The sequence below is a fragment of the Hyaena hyaena genome, unplaced genomic scaffold, assembly GCF_003009895.1.
Source record: "Hyaena hyaena isolate Hyena2069 unplaced genomic scaffold, ASM300989v1 scaffold_531, whole genome shotgun sequence".
NCBI classification, from domain to species: Eukaryota; Metazoa; Chordata; class Mammalia; order Carnivora; family Hyaenidae; genus Hyaena; species Hyaena hyaena.
In genome coordinates, this window is record NW_024081164.1 from 144,408 (window position 1) to 166,533 (window position 22,126).

General features: G+C 37.9%; 1 protein-coding gene and 1 pseudogene across 6 annotated transcripts in view; both read left to right on the forward strand.

Annotated features, from left to right (window-relative positions):
• The window catches only part of MICU1 (mitochondrial calcium uptake 1), a 195,528-nt gene that overhangs the window by 121,455 nt on the left and 51,947 nt on the right, over positions 1-22,126 (forward strand). For all 6 annotated transcript variants that reach the window (XM_039255575.1, XM_039255569.1, XM_039255571.1 and 3 more), the window contains one exon: positions 7,074-7,271. In XM_039255575.1, coding sequence (XP_039111506.1) covers positions 7,074-7,271 — 198 coding nt within the window. The remainder of the gene's footprint in view (positions 1-7,073; positions 7,272-22,126) is intronic.
• On the forward strand, positions 477-815 carry LOC120247585 (annotated as a pseudogene).

Consider the following 22,126-nt stretch of genomic DNA (forward strand, 5'->3'; position numbering starts at 1 on the left):
TTTTTTTATTTAAAATACATCTTTTATAGACGGCGAACATTCGGCTCTTGTTTTTTATCCATTCTGACAGTCTTTGCCTTTTAATTGCAGTATTTACTCCATTGACATTTAACATAATTGCTGATTTAATTGGAATTAGACCTACCATTTTTACTATTTATTTTCTGTTTGTTCTTTCTGATTTTTGTTCCTTCCTTCTATGTTCCTACCTTTTTTGAGATTAAATATTTTCTCCAGAATTCTGGTTTAATTTGTTTGGCATTTTAGCTGTACCTTTTTGCATTATTTTTATAGTGGTTGCTCTAGGGGGCACAACAGATTATTAAATATACACAGTCTACTTAGAATTACTATTCACGAGTTAGGTGAGGTGTGCCACAAGATTTCACGTGCCTTTGCTTCCAACAGTGAGCTAACTGCCAGCGTTTGGGTGGCCTGGCATGGTGCTCCAACTGTAGCTGTGTCAGTGTATTGTGATGCCGTCTCAAACCACCCTGGCTACAGGAATCCCCAGTAGTAAAGTGAAATACTCAAAGCTCTCCAGCACAGACAATGGCTACATTGACCTTCAGTTTAAGAAGAGCCCTCCCAAGTTCCCATGTAAGGCTGTATCTGATTGGCACTTTTCTCATTATCATAGGCTCCCTCCTGCTAGCAGGCTATGTCAACAAAGAGGAGTCAGACCAGGTTTTCCTGTCCTGATCATTGGCATCCTGGTGTTCCTTCCAGAATTTTACCACCTTCACACTGCCTACCATGTATCCAAAGACTACTGGGGTTATTCTTATGATGACATTCCAGATTTTGATGACTAGGATGCACCCTTAATCCTGAGGAGAAGAATCACAGATGGGACAGAGACCAGCTTTAAGATATTGAGCAGAAACTGTGGCTAAGGGCTAAGGAATTCTGCAGTTTTCAGATATTAAACAAAAGAATGGGTCTTTATGGGTCCATCCTCGGGATATCATATGAGCTTACAATTACAAATTAATGAATTAGGACAAGCTCTATTTTGCCTCTCCTGGCTCTGGCAAAAGCTGACAAGTTTTTCCACAGGAATATGTATCTTGGAAGAGTAACAGTGTTAATGGTGTGGGAAAGCAGGCGATTATTCTGTAGTGAAGAGTGTTACTGCTGCCATTCTTTTTAGAGGTCAGCATTTGTTTTACATAGTCCTCATTGTCAGTTTGTTCTGGTGGCAAATGGAAGAATTCAATATGTCAAATTTCATATTACTAGTAATTTATTTTGAAAACATCTAAGTATCTTACCCTTACACTCATCTCTAACTTTATGTTCTACTGGAAGACCTTAGCAAAATCAAGTGTCAGTATGGGTGCATCTGTAATATTTTTTACTACTTGCTTTCTTATTAACAGCAGCCAGGCCTTTTTAAAATCTCTGAGCAAGTTTCCTAAAGGTAAACACTTTCTCTGTCCACCCATCTTTGGTCACCTTTGATTTGGCCCACCAGTAAGTCAGCCAGCATATAATTTGGGTCATTCTGTTCTTTGTAGATCAACATATTCTGTATATCATGCCTTTAAGAACTAGACTTTTGGTTGTTTCCTAAGGGAAAAAATGTAGCTAAGTGGTTATTATTTAGAGATTATAAGCCTGTTGTTAGCACCTTGTATTATGATTTCAAAATAATCAATGTTCATTCCGCTGAACATTGCCAAAACTCAGCCTGAATCCTTAGAGGTTTCCTAGCTTGCAAAAAGTGACATATTCAAAAGAAATTAAATGTCAAAATCTAAAAAAAAATAATATTCACATGAAATGTAGAAACTCTGCAACCATAAGGTTTTATTCACCTCTTCATCCTTTATGCTATATTTGTTCTATGTATTACATCTACATACATAATAAATCCCATAATAATTTTTGTAATTTTGCTTTAAGTCATATTTTTAAAAATTTTGTTTAAAGTTTATTTATTTTTTTTTGAGAGACAGAGATAAAGAGAGCATGCTCATGGGAAGAGCAGAGAGAGAGGGAACGGGAGAGAATCCCAAGCAGGCTTCACATTGTCAGCACAGAGTCTACTGAGGGCCTCAGACTCACAAACTGAGAGATCATGACCTGAGCTGAGACCAAGAGTTGAACGCTTAACCAGTTGAGTCACCCGGGTGCCCCAAGTCACATGTTTTTTAAAGAAAATAGGAGAAAAATAACTTTTATATTTACTCACATATTTACCATTTCTGATGTCCTTCATTCCTTCCTAAAAATCCTAGTTTCCTTATGGTATTATTTCCATTCAGTTGGAAAAACTTTCTTTAGCATTTCTTGTAGCGCACATCTATTGTTGATGAATTAATTGATATCATCATTATTTGGGGGAAATTCTAGATATACGACTCTAGATGTAGATGTAAAATTCTCAGTTGTTTTACTGTTTCTGATTCCTTCTGATTAAAAGTCTGGCTATTTGAATCATTGTTCCCCTATTCGCAGTATGTTGTTTTTTTCTCTCCTTTCCAGATTTTCTCTTTATATTTGGTTTCTAGAAATTTGATTACATTGTGTCTCAGTGTGGTTTTCTTTGTATTTGTCCTTATTGGTATCTGATGAGGTATTTGTATCTATAAATATATGATTTTTATCAAATTTGGGAAGTTTCTGGACATTATGTCTTAAAAATTTGGGGAGAGGCATTCTTTCTTACCTCTCTCTGACACTCCGCTAACACAAATGTTAAGACCATATGTGATATTGCCTCACAAATCTCTAAAGCTTTATTATTGTTTTTTCAATATTTTTTCCTCTTTGCTATTCAAGCTGTGTAGTTTCTCTTGATTTATCTTCATATTCACTGACTCTTTCTTTGGTTATAGCAATTCTGCTATTAAGTTAATCCAGTAAATTTTTATTTCAGGTACTGCATGTTTCAGTTCTAGAACTTCCATTTCATTTTTGATATAGTTTTCTTTCTCATCTGAAATGTCCTATCTTTCCCTTATTCGTAAGTATATGTTATATATTTGAATACTATTATTTAATTGTTATAAAATTCTTGTCTACTAATTTCTAATACCTGGGTCATCTTGGGATTGATCTCCATTGTCTTTTCTCTTGAGGAAAAACCATATTTCCCAATTTCTTCATATGACAAGTAATTTTGGGCTTTTGTCTAGATTTTACGAATGACATGTTGTAGACTTTAGATTTTGCTATATTCATCTGAAGAGTATTAATGTTTTGTTTTAGCATGTGATTAGCTCAACTTGACTTGGCTAGAGTTTATATAGAGAACTTGGGACTTCCCCTCTTTGGCTTTCTCCTTTTCAGGATCTCCCCCTCACTTTCCAGTGGGTCTAGTCGCCCCAAATTTTGTCCTTGTGGTTTTTCAAGCCAGAAAAACAGAGAGGACCAATCCTTCTGATGCAAACTGGGGGCTTCCTTCAGCTCTCAGAAGCAAAATTGCCATAACTTCTCAACTCTTATTATAGATACTAAACTCTAGATTTGAATTTAGAGCAGATGGATCTTATTTCTGGTATTGATGCTGATGTGCAAAATGACTTGGAGCAGTCGCTTCACTATTCCGTTCACTTGTTAGAGAAGGGAGTGCTAATTTGCTAATTTCATCTAATGTGATCCCTTGATAACTGGCCTTCTTAATCTGGTACAACTTGTAATATTGATCACAAGGAATCTTGATGTAAAAACCCTTTTAGACCAAAAACAACATATTATAAAGTTCTCTTTAGAAGCTTCTCTACTTCATCTTTATATATTTTACATTCTTGGGAAATATAATAGTTTATTAAGTTGAAAGTCTAGGCTTCCAGACATTTAAACTTTGTTCTGATTTCCCAGGGAAACAGGTGTTTTCTTAACAGTGTATTTGTCAAGTCTGTGTGTATATATATATATATAGTTAAACAGAACCAGGAAAAAGACCTCACATATTTTAAAGTTAATGTCGCATAAAGCAAACTAATAGCCATTATTACTCTTTGATTCATCTTTTTCCAAAAATCACTTTTTAAACTTATTTTTTAAAAATTTTTATTTTTTTATTATGTTTTTAATGTTTATTTTTGAGAGAGACAGGGCATGAGCAACGAAAAGGCAGAGAGAGAGGGAAACACACAGAATCTGAACTCTAGGTTCTGAGCTGTCAGCACAGAGCCCGATGCAGGGCTCAAACCCACAAACCATGAGATCATGACCTGATCCAAATTCAGACACTCTACTGACTGAGCTACCCAGATGCCCCATTTCCAGAAATCACTTTAATCATGCCTAAACACATATTACTAAAAGGCATTAATCAACTGTTAAATACTAAGTTTGAGTTTTCTCTGATTTTTCTATCACCACACATCCTTTCTCGAACCCATTTCATAACAAATCATAAAACAGAACTAACTTAGCAAAAGATAGCTAAAATAAAAAGCCTCATGGGCCTTGGGTGGCTTAGTCCAACTCTTATTTTCAGCTCAGGTAATGACCTCACAGTTCGGTTTGTGAGATCAAGCCTTGCATCAGGCTCTATGCTAAAAGCGCTGAGGCTGCAGGGGATTTTCTCTCCCCCCTGCTTTCTGCTCCTCCTTTGCTCACGTGTGCACACACATACTATCTCTTTCTCTCTCAAAATAAATAAATAAACTTTAAAAAAAAAACCTCATAACTGTTTGGGCTCTATTCACCCAATGCCATGATGGAAATGGATTTTTTTAAGTGGGAGGATATGAGAAATAATAACTCATTTGTGAGACATAAGAAAAAGAATGAAATGTTTTATATATTTTTTATTTTCCCCACTTCATATAGCATATGTAAGCATTTACATGACTAGTTAAATTGATGTTTGATTGATTCTCATGTTATACCCTTAACAAATTATCTAAATAAAAATATTTTAAGGAATTATTTTCCAACTGAGAAATTATGGGAAAACATTCTCTCACCCCCCCACACACACAAAATCTAGTAATACATACTTTTTAATAAAAGTTTTTAAAGAATGCCTATTTTTAGTAATGGTTTACATATAATGGTATAGTATTTAGCTTATACTAATAATTAGTCACTAATGAAAAGATGATATAGCATGAGCTAGTTAATTTTACCTAAAAACATTCCTTTTTTCCCTGTCACTTAACACACACATTCTTAGCACCACACTTTTGAAGCTGACATACACAATTTCTACCATAGGAAGGATATAAACTGCACTATTTATAGCCACAAGCAAAATGTAAATCATGGCAGGTCCTGATGTGGATTCTCAATTTTGGTTCTCTGCTACTGGAAAATTCTTCAGTTCTCACAAATAAGCAGATAAAATGAATTGTGTGTTGCCTTCAAAACAATGCCAAAAAATACTTTTTTTGAGAGAGAGAGCGCATATAGGGGAGGAGCAGAGAGAGAAGCCAAGCAGGCTCCACACCCATGGCAGAGCCCTGCGTGAGGCTGACCGTGAGATCATGACCCGAGCCCAAATCAAGAGTCGGACATTTAACCAAGTGAGCCACCCAGGGCCCCCTAAAAATGTTCTGATTATCTTGTATTCAATTTGGAGTCTAAAATCTTCAACCTAAGCAATTGAAAAATTTGTTGTATACCTGTCTTTCAAATGTCCATGTGTATGAGAAACAAATGTCAGCTAATCTTATTACCATTATAAAACATGAACCCTGAAGAAATCATACCAAAAGCATGTATGATACTAACCTAGAGTTACAAGGAGACTTAGAGACAATATACTCCAACCGTGAAATTCTCCAGTGAGAAAAGTTAAGGCCCAAAGAGTTTAAACGACCTGCAGAACAACAGAATCAGACCCAGGTCTCCTGACTCCATGTCTGGTTATACCGCTTCACTCTTTATAAGCCACAGACTTACATTGACTCAAACCTTCTTTATGGTCACAGATGATAAATAAAATCAATAAGACATTTAACTAGGGTAAATCTCTTGTTACAATTCTTACGTTTTTAAGCGTTCTGCTTTTCTAATTTGGCAATTTAAAAACCATCACCCACAAAGCTGTATGTATTGTTTATATAACATACTTTTATTATTTATCTTTACATATCCCAACTTTAATTATTCTGAATAGTTGCTTTTTTAGCTTGCAAAGAGGTAGAAAAGACTGCAGGAACAAGTTTAAAAAAAAAAAACGCTATTAACAGTCATAGACTTGCTCAAAAAGCTCATTTATATAGTTAGGCCATGGTTGCTAGTTCCAGAAATTATTCTTTCTCCAAAAGCTCATTTACAGCTTCTCAAAGATTAAAATAAATCTCCAACTTTTCTTGGAAAATTATTTTCTCTCAACTTTGTATTTCATTTATCATTCTAATAAATCTGCTCTCTCTCTTAGATGTCAGTACTTGCCTGTAGCCGTGCTGCCTTTTGTCGTAACTAGTGAGTCAGTAGTGAGAAGTGTGAAGTGTTTAAGTCTCCTGAGATATGGAATGTATTACTGTGAAGTTGATTATTATTTTAGTGTTGTGTGAGAGGTTTTGGGCCTCAAAAACAAATGCATACTCTTTTCTGAAGAGAGATTTTTAAGAGCATCTCATTGATAAAGGTGTGAGGCGTCTGTTCAAATCCTGGGTCTGCTACTTGCTAGCTACTTGACCTTGAACAAGTTATTAAGCATGAAGCACTGTGTGTCTTGAATTCCTCATCTGTAAAATTAGGATAATCATGAGACTTAGAGGATTGTTGTGAGCACTAAAACACAATTGTAGTACAGTGTAGGCTAATAATAAACAATCAATAGTTGGTTACTTTTAAAAAAATTTTTTTTTTTTACTTTATTTTAGAGAGAGACTGCATGAGTGGGGAAGAGGGGCAGATGGAGGGGGTGAGAGAATCTTTTTCTTTTTTCTTTTTTTTCTTAAGAGAGAGATCTTAAGCAGACTCCATGCTCAGCGCAGAGCCCAATGCAGGGCTTGATTCCATGACTCTGCGATCATGACCTAAGCTGAAATCAAGAGTCAGGTGCTCAGCCAACTGACCTACCCAAGTGCCCCATCTTGTTCTTACTTTTTTATATTTCTCTGCTTTGTAATGTTTTTCTGGATGGGGATTTGCTTCTCTTTTAGGTTCAGAGCATCATTCGCTCCCAAACCAGTATGGGAATGCGTCATAGAGATCGTCCTACTACTGGTAACACCCTCAAGTCTGGCTTGTGCTCAGCCCTCACGACCTACTTCTTTGGAGCTGATCTTAAGGGAAAGCTGACAATCAAAAACTTCCTTGAATTTCAGCGTAAACTTCAGCATGATGTTCTGAAACTAGAGGTAGGTATCGCTTGGACTTCACGGGATCAGGGCACTGTCCGTCACATATGCACATAGATCCACTGGGCTGGGGGGCCTGCATTATAGGCATTCTTTCATTCTGTCTCCAGCTGTGAGAACTGATTGGTTTGAACCTGATAGCAGATGGGAAATATTATGTTCTGTGAAGAATTCTTGGAGTAAGGTGGTCCTGGGACCAAAAGCCAAAAAGGTCTAAATTGAAAATCTTACTTGTCTTTGGATACTCAGCTTGAGGAAGAAGAAATTCAGGGGTCAGAGCAGTTCTTAACCTGACCGTGTATCCCCAGTTATATGTTGTTTTGTAGAAAGCACCAGGAGGTGGAGATGAGGGGGGATAATAAGTACATCTTTCTTTGAAAGTTTACAAAGCTAAAAACCGCTGCAAACACAAAATGTCAGAATAAAAATATACGTGCTCAGAGTTGGAAAATGTCATATTGTGTTTAAACATTTACTTTTCTACTCACAGTTTAGACCATCATGCTATTCAGGTCCTGAACACAGTTCTGTAAGGACGTTACCTTTCTCTACGTGTTTATGTATTGAATTAAATGTATTTGGGGTTAATTGGCTACGAAGTCTGTTTAATTCAAAATATTCATTCTCCTAATACATTTTTTGTGGAAAAAAATGAAATCTCATTTCTTCAGATTGTTAAAAATTCCCTTAGATTGGTTTTTCTCAACTTCTTTTTAACAAAAACATATTTAATATTCATTTGAAATTTGAAAACATTAAGTAACTATGACTAAAAACACATTTAAGTATTGGAGAAAAGTGCTGCTTTGTTTCTAAACTATGTACATTACTTCTTTAGCTGCTCTTCCATTTTCCTCCATGATTCTGATAATGCTACTCCCACCTCTTCCACCCACTTAACTCAATTGAGACAGTTTGAAAAATCACAACTGAATTCCCATTATTGATAAGAACACTGTTGAATGTTCATACTTTAGGAAAGAAGTGTAGATAATACTAAAAATCAGATCATACCTTGAAATGTGCTTTTGTACTTGTGTTTTAAAAATGATGTAATTTATATTCATAGAATTTACCTCATAAAAAAAAACAAATTAATAGCTCTCTACAATTTAGCCTTCTTGAGAGCAGTTCTTGGCCCTATAAGTGGGAAGTGGTATATATATATATATGTGTGTGTGTGTGTGTATATATATATGTGTGTATATATATATGTGTGTGTGTGTGTGTGTGTGTGTGTGTGTGTGTGTGAAGCAAAACTTTACCCTCCTAGAGTCTCTGGCTGGGGCTGACAATCAAATTGACATAAAGCAGATTAATAGGAGAAAAGCACATAGATTTTAACACATACCTGGGAACCCCCATGGGAGAATGAAGACCCAAAGAAGTGGCTAGCCTTAAGAGAGTTTATATACTGAATTGGACAGAGACAGGCAGCTTACCTTTATGAAGTTTGTATTATTATCTCCAGAGAAGGGAAGTCAAAATTGAGAGTAATCTATACAAACAGACCATGTTTAGATAATTCTTCTCTTCCTTCAGTCTTCCCATATATTTTGGTTACTTTTCCACAGTTGCCCCTCTCCATTCATTTCCTGCTGGTGTAGGTAGCACATCTTTCACATCATTCAGGAGTCATAACTTTTGTGTAAGAGTTGGTATGTACTAGGGTCCTAGACATATGCCTTGGTCCCCAGTATGCATGAATTTCTTTGGAATGGTTTTCTTGGAAACTTTATAACGTAGTCTGGGAATATAAATTACTTATTAATTATATAATCACAATTTAGCGTAGAGTTTAGATGCATAAAATGCAGTTAGAGAATACAGGCAGTGGTACTTGGAACAAACTTTAAACAATAATATGAGCTCATCGAGGGTATGGGGCAGGTGCTAGGCTGACCACAACCTAGCCTGACACTCATTCCTGGACACACAGGTGGGAGTCTCAAGAGGCAGTGAATGGGGCTTTTGTCTTTCACTCTGAGATGTTATAGAGCTGAAAGCAAGCCCACTAACATGACCAGGGAAGTAGATTATCAGTGTGGCTTGCCCATCAGGTAGAATGTTATAAAGCAGATGAGGGATTTCATAGATGTGTACCTGCACACAGCTGCCACCCAAATACAGAAAAAAGTGGGATCTAGAAGACAATTGTATCTAAAATACTTATTGTGGAAAGCTCTCTTATATTTGATAATGACCTAAGATCATCTATAGGCTTTGGTCCAAGACTATCAAGACTATTCCTGTTTGCCAATCAGCAATTCCTCATGTAAGGGAATCAGTAGACTCTTTTGTTAAAGAACCCAGCCTAACATGTAATAAATATTATATGAATGTTCAGTGACCCTGAACCCATTCTTTCCATGGAATGGTACAGGTCCAGTGAATAAGTGCCTCCTTATCACTAACCCCCAGATTTAAAGTTTCACGAATCAGTACTTCGTCTTTCCAATTAGTTTTTTTTAAATTTTTATTTACTTTGAGAGAGAGAGAGAGAGCATGCGAATGCACAAGCAGGGAGAAGGGGTAGAGAGAGAAGGAGAGAGAGAATCCCAAGCAAGCTCTGCACTGTCAGCGCAGAGCCCAACAAGGGGCTTGATCCCACAAACCATGAGATCATTAGCTGAGACAAAATCAAGAGGCAGACACTCAACTGATTGAGCCACCCAGGTGCCCCTCCCATTAGATTTGTAATACTTTGAGGAAGTGTGAATAGAAGAAAGAACATACCTTTGGTGCTCTCATAATGAGGCCTGAATTAAAATTTTGTTTCCACCGCTTTCTGGCTCTGTGACATTTATCGAGTGCGTTATTCTCTCGAAGCCTAGCCCTCATTTGTAAAACAGGGCAATGGTTAAATGAGATGATGTTTCTTATGGGCTGAATTGTATTCTCCCAGAATTCTTATTTTGAAGCGCTTATCCCCAGTTCCTCAGTATGTGGCTGTATTTGGAAATGAGGTCCTTAAAGAGGTGATTAAGTTAAAATGAGGCCACTAGGGTGGGGCTCAATTCAGTCCTACTGGTGGCTTTGTAAGAAGAGGGAAAGTATTGATATGCAAACACCAGGGGTGCGCATGCACAGACGAACAACTATGTAAAGAAACAGCAAAAGGGTAGCCAACTATTAGCCTAGGAGAGAAGCCTCAGAGGAGCCCTGCTCTGCCTGTACGTTGATCTTAGACTCGCAGCCTCCAGAACTGTGAAAAAGTAAATTTCTATTGTTTGTCACCCAGCTGGTGGTATTTTGTTAAGGCAGCCCTAACAAGCACAGAGTGGTATATGCCTGACACCACCTGACCTGTACTATACCTTTAATAAGTATTCTTTCACCTTCTCTGTATGTCCTCCGTCACTGGTATGGCAGTTGGCATATAGTAGGCACTTAAACAGGTCACCTCTAACAAATGACTGAAAGGTCCTTCATTGAAATACTTTTCTGATAAAACTTCTGGAAAATGGAAGCAAATTTTTGTTTTTATTTTATTTCACTTTTCCAAGTTTAGGTAATTTCTCCCTTCACTGAATATGAAACATAATCTCAACATCATAGCCAAGAGGAAAATGGAAATGTTTAATAGTATCTTAACTTTCATACGGGTCTTTATAATTCCATCATTCTATTTACTTCTTACTAGTTTTATTTCAAAACTTATTTACTTTAAAATTTCAGATCAAGGAGTTGTATTGTTCCACTTAGTTATTTCTATCTTGTTCTCACTACAGTAGCTTTGAGAGTGAAGAGAACACTGTTTATCTGTCAAGTTTAATTTCCGGAAGGATCAGGGAAGACGGGAAAGTCCATAACCGTTTATTGAGTGCCTGCTGTGAGCCAAGCAATTTATGTATATTACATACCTGTATTTTATTTTATTTTATATTTATTTTTTAGAGAGAGATAGAGACAGAGCACAAGTGGGGGAGGGACAGAGAGAGAGGGAGACACAGAATCCAAAGCAGGCTCCAGGCTCTGAGCTGTCAGCACAGAGCCCAACGTAGGGCTTGAGCCACGACTGCGAGATGGTGACCTGAGCTGAAGGCAGATGCTTAATCAATTGAGCCACGCAGGCACCCCTATTTTATTTTATTTTTTAAGCTTTTATTTATTAAATAATCTCTACCCACAACGTTGAGCTTGAATTCATGACCAGTTGCTGCATGCTCCACAGACTTGGTCAGCCAGGCACCCATCATGCCTTTATTTTAAGTCTTGCCAACCCTATTATGTTTAATGGTATTATACCCGTGTTACAGATGTAGAAATTGAAACTCAAAAAGATAAAAGTCACAGAGCTATCAAATGGTAGAGCCAGAACTCCAGCTCATCTTTCAGACTGAACCATCTTCTATTCTTTTTCTGGTTATTATTCGTTTTCATCTGAGATGAGGTTTCCATGCCTGACTTACTGGAACTCCAAAGAAAAACAGAATGTTCTGAATTTTAGGAACAGGAAAAAACCAAATTCCTTGAATGTATGGTCAACCTTTTTTAGCACCATTTTTTCCTAGTTCTTTTGCCCCTCAAATTGAGTCTTATTACTAAGAAGAAATACACTGTTATTTTGTGTTTATATTACCTAAACTAGTCGTTCAGTTTCTTTTTATAACAATCATCAACTTACTACATTTTTTAAAAATGTTTTAACGCTCTTCATTCTGGTCAGATTTGTTTTATTCTACCCTTATTTCTATGTCTAGAAACCCAAAAAACATGGGTTTGAAGGAATGACTTAAGAATACACACTTGGTTTTTTCAAAAAAATATTTTATGAAGTTATTAAAAAATTCCATCTAAGGCTATGAAGATCTATTGAGTTGAGTTCCTTAGAGACAGGTGCCAAGTCTAATTCCAATTAATATATTCATTGATTTCTTGAGGACTACAGTAAGTAGGATGTCAGTCAAAAATGAAAGGTAATAGGGAACTCTTTGAAAGAGTATAATTAATTTTAATTTGGGGGGGAGGGGAAGAAGGAGCTGTCATTATGTCAAAGAAAAGCAAAAACTAATTTATTCAAGAAGGAAGAAGCCTATTCCAGACTATACAACAAAAAAACTGAAAAAGCATCATCTAATAGAATTCTGATCTGTAATCTTTTTTTTATAAGTTTTGGGTTCACATGCTTATTGCATAACCAGTAGATTATTGCATTTTTAGAAGGCTAAAAATTAGAAGGATGAGTGTCAATTATCTGAAGGCAAATTGTATACGGTTCAAAGGATAACAGTGGCTATCTTATATTCCCAGTCTTCCAAGAAAAAAAAGCATATTGAAATTAACATATCTGTTCAGTCAGGAGGAAAGATAAAAAGGGGGACATAAAGAACAATGTTAATTGTTCTCATTTGTCTATAAAAGTAGAGCCAATCAAAAAAGAGTTTTAATTTAAGTTAAATATTGAGAAACTTAAAAAAAAATTATACGTATGGCTACATGATTAAAAGTGCCTAAGGAAATTACAGATCACCTACCCTTTATATCATTAAGCTGACATCTTTGTACTCAGCCCTCTAACGTGCTAAAGGAGAATTAAATCTGTCTTTCTCTGATGCAGAGGACCGTAGTGAGAGACAAACCTCCCTCAGCTCTTTCCTGGCCAAAAGATTTGGAGGAGACCCGAAGGCAAGAAGGGTTTCCATCAAACACATTTTGGAACTAGGACACTCTTGGCAAAGGAGATTTCTTTTCATCCTAATGCCAGTTTAGTTTTATTTTCTTTCTTCTGGGAAACCTCTTATGTAAACTCAAAGATGAGAATTGACTCTTGATTTAATTAAATCTAAGAAATGAAATGAGATGTGTTTAATGAGGTTTCTTTTAATTTTATTCTTCAACTTTTGCCACTACAGAACAGAATGTGGATAATAATAAATCTGTAGTTTCTTATTCCATCATTAGATGTTTAAAGCCTGAATTTTCTAGAAATCATTACCTGGGTTATTAAACAGTACTTGTCTCTTTTAGGTATTAATAACTCTAAGGAGTCAAGTATATGTTTAAACGTATGTTAAATATAGAAACCTATGAAGGTAACAATCCCCACTATAGAAAAATTTAACTTTGCTATTTGGGTTGCAATTTAAAAAATTACTAGTTCATTTTTTCTGAAAAATTTAGAGTACTTTGCCAACCCAAACTACTTTAACCTTATAAAATTCTGAAGAGAAAAAGCCATAGTAAGCATTATTTTCCCAGATGTTAATTTAGCCGTACAAAATACTTTTATTTCTTGCTTCATGAGTGGTGGAAGGGGGGAGAGGGAGAATCTTAAGTAGGCTCCATGTCCAGTGTGGAACTGATGCAGAGCTCAATTTCATGACAATGAGATCATGACCTGAGCCGAAATCAGCTTGACTAACTGAGTCACCCAGGCTCCTCCCTGTTCTTATTTCTTAAATCCAGACATCTGGTTTCTTTTATAAAAATAACAAATTGGATTAGCTACATGATCCATCCAACCTACTAGTCTTTCTTTGCCTGGGACACCAAGGGACGTTTTAGGAAATAATCATGAACTTAAAAAAATAGAAATATGTAAAAGTAATAAAATAAAAATTTAATTTTCCTCCATAGTTATTTAGAAGTCAGTCACCCATGACTTGATGTCAACACTTTGTAAAGCTAACTATATTTTCTCTCTGTACCACACATCATGAAGTAGGTCCAGTATCTTGCTCCGTTGAGACAAGTTAGCTCTCAGAGTGAATTAGTTTAACAGGGTGAAGATATGTAAAACCCAAAGCCAAACTCTGATTTAATTTCTTGCAATTCCATTTACACCCTGTAATTCAAGTTTGCTATCTTTTGTCGCTTTTAGGTTCCCTGGCTGTAGAATCAGATTGAAAATACTAGCTATGGTAGAATGTCCATGCTGATTCAAAGCTCCCTTGATGTTGTAAATGCAACTTTGATAATTATTCTGTAAAAAGTATACAAAACAGTGCTTTTTTGTTTCATATCTTTTGGAGAATGAAGGAAAAAGGTTTGTTTTTTTTTAAGTTTATTTATTTATTTTGAGAGAGACCGAGACAGCACAAGTGGAGGAGGGGCAGCGAGAGAGGGGGAGAGAGAGAATCCCAAGCAGGCTTTGTGCTGCCAGATCCCACCAAGCCATGAGATCGTGACCTGAGCTAAAACCAAGAGTCATTCAACCCACTGAGTCACCCAGGCGCCCCAAGGAAAAACTTTTAAGAGGGATACTTTGTTGCTTAAAATATATGATTCTAGGCATGGTTTTTTAAAAGGCATTAAGGAGCACGTGGGTGGTTCAGTCAGTTGAGCATCTGACTCTTGATTTTAGCTCCGGTCATGATCGCAGGGTTGTGGGATCAAGAGCTCCAAGTCAGGCTCTGCACTGAGTGTGGAGCCTGGTTAAGATTCTCTGCCCCTCTCACTTGCGTGCTCTCTCTGGGATACCTCGGTGGCTCAGTCATTTAACGGTCCAACTCTTGATTTTTGCTCAGGCCAAGATCTCATGGTTTGTGGGATCAGGTCCCTATTGGACTCTGTGCTGATAGCATGGAGCCTGCTTGGGATTCTCTCTCTCCCTCTCTTTGCCTGCCTTTCTCTTTCTCTCTCTCTCTCAAAATAAATAAATGAACATTTTTTTAAAAAGGGGAAAAAGGTATTCATTGGCACTTCTGAATCTAACCTTTTATCATTAAAGTGCAGAAAACTGATAGTTTTCTTTGATTTGCAGATAGCTTTGCAATTCCAAAGTCAACATGTTAGTGATATCTTTGCAATACTGGGGCAATCACGATGATTTTCCTCTCATCAGTATCTTTAACTTTGCATTCTAAGTTGATTTTAAACTGGGTGCAAGACAAAAGGAGCTCAAATAAATCATGAAGATTTGATCTTTCTCCAGTGGAAATTGTTCCTCAGTACATCATTCCTATAGTCTTATCAACCATCTTTTAGTAGAACACAGGAGCTTCTCAATTTATGAATGAGCTGTATATCAATTAATCAAAAGTTCATAGGTCAACTATTTGGAATTCAGAATGCAGTGATACTTTTTTTAGTTTCACACACACAGAATACTTACAATATTGTTGAATGTAATATAGTGAAATTAGAAGTAGTATGAAAGGAGGTGATTGTGTGAATTCAGGTTCAGTGTTTCAACTATACACACTCTTATAGCCACAGCAGTCTTGGATGTAGACCTCTAGCAATATTAAGTGTTTTAATAAAAGTTTGTGTACATACTATATAAAATAAAGATACTAGGCCAACATTTCTTGAGAGGTTGCCATTGAGCCAGGCCCTATTCTAAGTCTTTTTACGTACATTATTCCATTTAATCTTCACAAAGCTATGAGGTTGGTATTACAATTATCCATGTTTAACAAACAAGGAAACTGAGGCACAAAGAGATGACATAACTTGGCTGAGGAGAAGCTGAGATGTTATTCCAGGCAGTCTGCTTCTAGCATCTGCTCTTATCACTTAAACTTGCTTTCCAGGAGTGAGGCTAAATGCTCAAGGGTCTAAGATGAACAAAACATTGTTCTCTCCAGAAGCTTACAAAGGTGAGATGAATGAGCCACAAATTCTTGCACAGTACTGTAAGTACAGTACCAGACATATTAATATGGTGTGATGGGAGTATAAAAGGGAACATGTAACTCAGTCTGCAAGGAGCGCAAGAGACTCAGGAAAGCTTTCCCAGAGGAAGCAATATTTGAGTCCGCTCTAACCAAAAATCCATTCTATCTAAAGAATAGGGTGATGATTTTTATTCTCACTTTGTTCTGGTTGTAGGACAAATGAGACAACGCGGGGGGCCACTGACTTATCCCCAAGACTGGAGCCAGGAAAAGGTGTGACAGAGAAAATGACCTTTCTTATCAAGTCTGTCCCCAAACCAGGCTTAAATTAGTGTGTCTACAAGGTGTTCTCATGTTGGTAAGGGGACCCTGTGCCCACAGGTCCAGGTCCATGGACCTAATTAAGAAACAGATGAAAAGCAGAGGGCAGGATAAGAAAAGAGAAGCTTTGGGGTGCCTGGGTGGCTCAGTTGGCTGAGTGTCCGACTTCAGCTCAGGTCATGATCTCACAGTTCGTGAGTTCAAGCCCCGTGTCGGTCTCTGTGCTGACAGCTAGCTCAGAGCCTAGAGCCTGCTTCGGATTCGGTGTCTCCCTCTCTCTCTGACCCTCCCCTGTTCACACTGTTTCTATCTCTCTCTCAAAAATAAATAAAACATTAAAGTTAAGAAAAAAAAAAAGAGAGAGAGGCTTTCTCCAGATTTCTCCAAGAGCTAGCTGGGCCTATACGCAGATCAGATTTGACCTCTGACTCACACTCAGAATGAAGTTTGGGCTAAGTGATGGGTAGGGTCTCTGAGCAGATCTCTTCATTTTTCTCTGTCTTCTAGCCATCTTCAGCTGTAGATGCCTTTCAGAATTATAGTCTTTGGAATTTATGGACATTTTAAAATAAAGAATTAAGGGGGCACGTGAGTGGCTCAGTTGGTTAAGCATCCAACTTTATCTCAGGTCATGATCTCACAGTTTGTGAGGTCAAGCCCCACATCAGGCTCTGTGCTAAAAGGTCAGAGCCTGGAGCCTGCTTCGGATTCTAGGTCTCCCTCTCTCTCTCTGCCCCTCCCCTGCTCATGCTCTCTTTCTCTCTCTCAAAAATAAGTAAAACATTAAAAAATAAAATAAAGAATTAGGACTTTAAAGAATGACAAGTGGGGGCGCCTGAGTGGCTCAGTCGGTTAAGTGTCCAACTTCGGCTCAGGTCACGATCTCATGATTCATGGGTTTGAGCCCCACATCAGGCTCTGTGCTGACAGCTAGCTTAGAGCCTGGAGCCTGCTTTGGATTCTGTTTCTCTCATTCTCTCTCTCTCTCTCTCTCTCTCTCTCTCTCTCTCTCTTTCTCTCTCTCTCTTTCTCTCTCTCTCTCTCTCTGACCCTCCCCTGCTCATGCTGTCTCTCTCTCAGAAATAAATAAAACATTAAAATTTTTTAAATTAAAAAATGATAATAAATAAAAACATTAAAAAATTTTTTTAAAGAAGAATGACAAGTGGACTAATGAGTGGACTGATAAGCTTTTTGTCTCCCTAACCCCGCCTTTTAACTAACTTGGCCTCAAATAACTCTAGTAGATCTCTCTCTCTCTCTCTCTCTCTCTCTCTTTTTTACCCTTAGAGGAAAAGGAGAGTTTTTAAAAATAGCTTTAGCCTCTAGCCTGCCATCCAGCCTTAGAGGAGTCTAGGGAGTCTAGACAATGTCTTAGGAACCAGAGCCAGCTTTGCAGTAACTTGTGAATAAATAATGATTACAGCCTGTTGAATTCAGACTGCAAGCAAATGCCACTTTAGAGGGTCATATATATTACATCAAGTTATTATCCTCTGAATTTAGTTAACAGCGTAGAAATGACTTTTTCACAAGTCTCCTTCATTTCTCCTTTTTCCTATTACAGTAGAATGCCTTTTCTCCCTCCCCACCCACATTCTCCTCATTTGTTTTATTTCAGATCTCCCACATTAGCATGAATGATTTTTCTTACTAAAGCATCTTGGGCTAATGAAGTATAAAGTATACCAATCATTTTTTAGCATTAATAAAAGCCTCTTCAAATAAAGTAATGCCAAAACATTTTTTTTAGGATGCCCCTTTTCTTTACCAGTCTTTCTTTGAGATCTGGTAGCCTATCTACCTAGCAGAAAAATAAAGCCAGAAAATGTAACACTTAGTTTTTATTTTTTACTAATAACAAATTTAAATTATTGAGTACTTAGGTATGTGCCAGGCATTTGATAGATAAAGAAGCAGGTATCAACCCCAGTTCCTAAATTTAAGGAGTTATTATCAGACTGGAAGTTAGACAATTATACTCTGGGAGGAAAACTATAATGATGGAGGTATGCACAGAATAGGTGCATGGTAAATATTTGTCAGAAGAATAATCAGTATACAATTATGTCATTTGGATTTTTAAATTTTACCTCTTTGACCTTGGGAGGCATATTTTCTTCAGATGTACATTTGCAGTGATATGTACCTCACAGAGTTGTCAAGAAGACTCACCGAGATAAGAAAGCGCCTGGCGTGGGGCACCTGGGTGGCTCAGCCAGTTAAGCATCTGACTCTTGGTTTCAGCTCAGATCACGATCTCACTGCTTGTGACTTCAAGCCCTGTGTGGGGCTCACACTGGCACCATGGAGCCTGCTTGGGATTCTCTGCCCTACCCCGCTCTCATTCTCTCTGTTTCTCTCTTTCTCAAAAATAAATAAACATTAAAAAAATAAAAATAAAAAGTACCCAGCACAATGCCTGACACCCATCATGTGCTCGAAGAGGGTTTGTTCATGTGTTTATTCAGTCAATCACGGCTGCCTGTTTTCTTGTTTGGGCGCCATCATCAGACTGCGCCGCAGAGCACCCTTCCACAGACCTTTGGTATCTCCTACATTTCTTCCATTCTCAGCAGAGGAAGCAGGGCAAGAACCAGTGACCTGTGCTTCCTGACATCCCCGTCCAATGGCCTTGATATTCTTTGCAGAATCACAGCCTTTATTTTTTTAATGTTTATTTTTGAAAGAGAGAGAGAGAGAGAGAGAGAGAAAACACGTGGGGAAGAGGCAGAGAGAGAGGGAGACACAGTATCCAAAACAGGCTCCAGGCTCCACGCTGTCAGCACAGAGCCCAGTGTGGGGCTTGAACCCACTGATTGCGAGATCATGACCTGAGCCTAAGTCGGACACTTAACCACCTGAGCCACCCAGGTGCCCTGCCTTTATTATTTTTTTTTTAATGCTTATTTATTTTGAGAGAGAGCTTGAGCAGGAGAGGGACAGAGAGAGGTGGTGAGAGAATCCCAAACAGGCTCTGCACTGTCAATGCAGAGGGGTTCAAGGGTTCAACCCCACGAACCATGAGGTCATGACCTGAGCCAGAATGAAGAGTTGGTCACTTAACTGCCCCAGCTTCTTAGCCTTTAAAGTTTGAAAAAGATTCTAGGCAATTGCTAACTTCACAGTCATTATGTTGATTAGATTTTAATCCCAAATCAGTGATTTATATTATATCCAACTAGAAAAATAAGAGAGGTGTAATGAACTCATTGTGCTAGAAAATATTGCTCAGTGAGATGTTCAATGATATTTTTCAAATTCTATGTAAATACATTTATGGAGCATGGTGCCAGAAATTAGGGAAGAAACTGAAGTAGTTTCCTTGAATACAGCATTAGTCATTTTCTCTTTATTGGACATCATATACAGAATTATTTATTTATCTCTGTCATCATTGCTAAGATATTAACATACTGTATTTTCTTTTCAGTATAAAAATGGTTATAGATTTTCTATGCTATGAAATTTGGCAGAGTGCAAACTGAGAAATTCTAGAAGCATCTCATTTGTTATAGTGGAATTACCTTACCCATCTGGTAGCTTTTAGTTATGGTGGTAATTATTTTTTTGGTTTCTTTTTCCCTCTCTGTCTTCCTCCCTCTCTTTCTCCCCCTTCTCTATATAACAAAATGACATTTGGGATGAATTCATGTTAATAGGGCTAATTTTGTTGCTCGTGTCTGAGGCAATGTGTCTGACTCTGCGACTCCAGCTCTGCTGGTAGAGATTCCTGCTCCAGCTCTAGGGATTTTGCAAAGAAGACAGTTTCTAACCCCTTCTCTCCCAAAATGGAGCATTATGACTGTATTAGTTAGCTATTGTCACATAAGAAATTACCCCAAAGCCTAGCAGCTGAAGACAATATTACTGTATCACACAGTTGTTCGGGGACGGGAATCTAGGGGCAGCTTAGCTGGGTGGTTCTGGCCGTCATGATTTCATGACGTGTAGTCACACTGTCAGCCCGAACCACAGTACTCTAAAAGCGTGACTAAGCTATAGGACCCTCTGCCAAGCCCACCCACATGGCTGTGGGGAAAAGGCATTATTTAGTTCCTCATTCTGTGGATGTTTTCACAACGCCCTTAGGACATGGCACCTGGCATCTTGCAGAGCAAGTGATCCACAAGAGAAAAAGTGCAACCAAGATGTCGTCTATGACACACTCTCAGGAGTGATATCCCTTCTACCATATTCTTTTGACTGTACAGACCCATCCAGGACCACTGTGGGAGGAGACTAGACAGGAGTGTGAATATCAGGAGATGGAGAACACAGGGGGACATCCTTATTCAGGCTACCTCATATGTAAGCTCACCACCTTCCTCAGAATTTGAGACTGGTCTCCAGAGGAATGGTTTTAGTGACATGCTTCAGTAGTAGTGCTGTCTCATGGACCCAAGTGGCATCACTCCCTTTCCCAGCAGTTGGCTCATTGCATAGGCTCTCTCACTGGTTTATCTTTCTGCCCTGTGTTGATTTTAATTTCACATGTCTTACTGCCTTTCTGTACTTGGCACTGCTCAGGGTCACCACAGTACTCCCCATGTTTCATGGACTTTGGATTAAGTGAATAGAGTGACAGCCCCATTCCCTTCCGTCTCACGAGACACTTGAGACTCACGAGACAATACTCTTCCAAGGAGTATTCAAACACTGTACGTTAGTAGTTTCTCTCTGCTTCCCCAGACACCCAGCCACATGTTCTCATGACCCAGGATTTGCAGATGCTTGCTGTATTCCTACCAGGCCCTTCCATCTCCAGAAAAATGTGCCCACTCTGTAGCTTTTGAATTGATGAGGGAGGCTCCTCTAAACATTTTTTTAATGTTTATTTATTTTTTGAGCGGGGTGGGGGGGGTTTGAGGAGCAGAGAGAGAGGGAGACAGAGAATCCAAAGCAGGCTCCAGGCTCTGAGCTGTCAGCACAGGGCTTGAACTCATGAACCGCGAGATCATGACCTGAGCTGAAGTCAATGCTTAACCAACTAAGGCGCCCAGTTGCCCCTGAGGAAGGTTCCTCTAAATCCTTAGGAATCAGTTTCTTTCTTCTTCTTCTTTTTTTTTTTCTTTTTCAAGGAATGGGGTTTAGTCCCTTTTATGCTGTGAACCATGGTTTATTGCTCCCATTAGTGGCACAAGTATTGGACATTTAACATAAATCTCGCTTTACAGCCAAAACATTATGATGTGTTTAGTTTCCACGCTTGTACATTTATTCCCTCAGTTTAAGGAAAATGTCTATAAAGATCACTTTGTAATTCAGTATCCATTATGAGAGTACTTTGTAATTTTTTCCCATGATATTTTATAATCAACTTGGGAAATTCCCACTGTGACACAATGTAATGTGTTAAAAACCTAACAAATTACTTTTATAGTCAATATTTAAGGAATTTTACTCTCACGATGCATAGAATATGATACATATAAAAACACTTAGATAATGTACCATTTAGTGTTAGCCTTCTGGGTATCTGAAATTTTTCATTTCTCAAGTCTAATGAACTTTGAACTTTCTTTTTTCATTTTTTTTAATGTTTACTTATTTTTGAGAGACAGAGAGAGACAAAGCATGGGGAGGGATGGGGCAGAGAGAGAGGGAGACACCGAATTCAAAGCAGACTCCAGGCTCTGAGATGTCAGCTCAGTGCGGGGTTTGAACCCACAAACCATGAGATCATCACGTGAGCTGAAGTTGGACACTCACCCGACTGAGCCACCCAGGCGCCCCTGACTTTTAAAGTAGAAAGTAGCTACTCTTTGGTTATCCTTTTACATAATTTCCAATTATTCACTTAGGTATAAACTCTCGTTTTACTCATCTGTGATACTAACTAAAGAAATGAGAACAAACCTTGCTGTCCATCAGGAATTCCCCTGTCACTGTAAATTGAACTAGACTTTTCCAAGAACTCCCACCATTTCTTATGAAGTAAATGTGTGTGAGGTTAAACATGGATCTAAAATA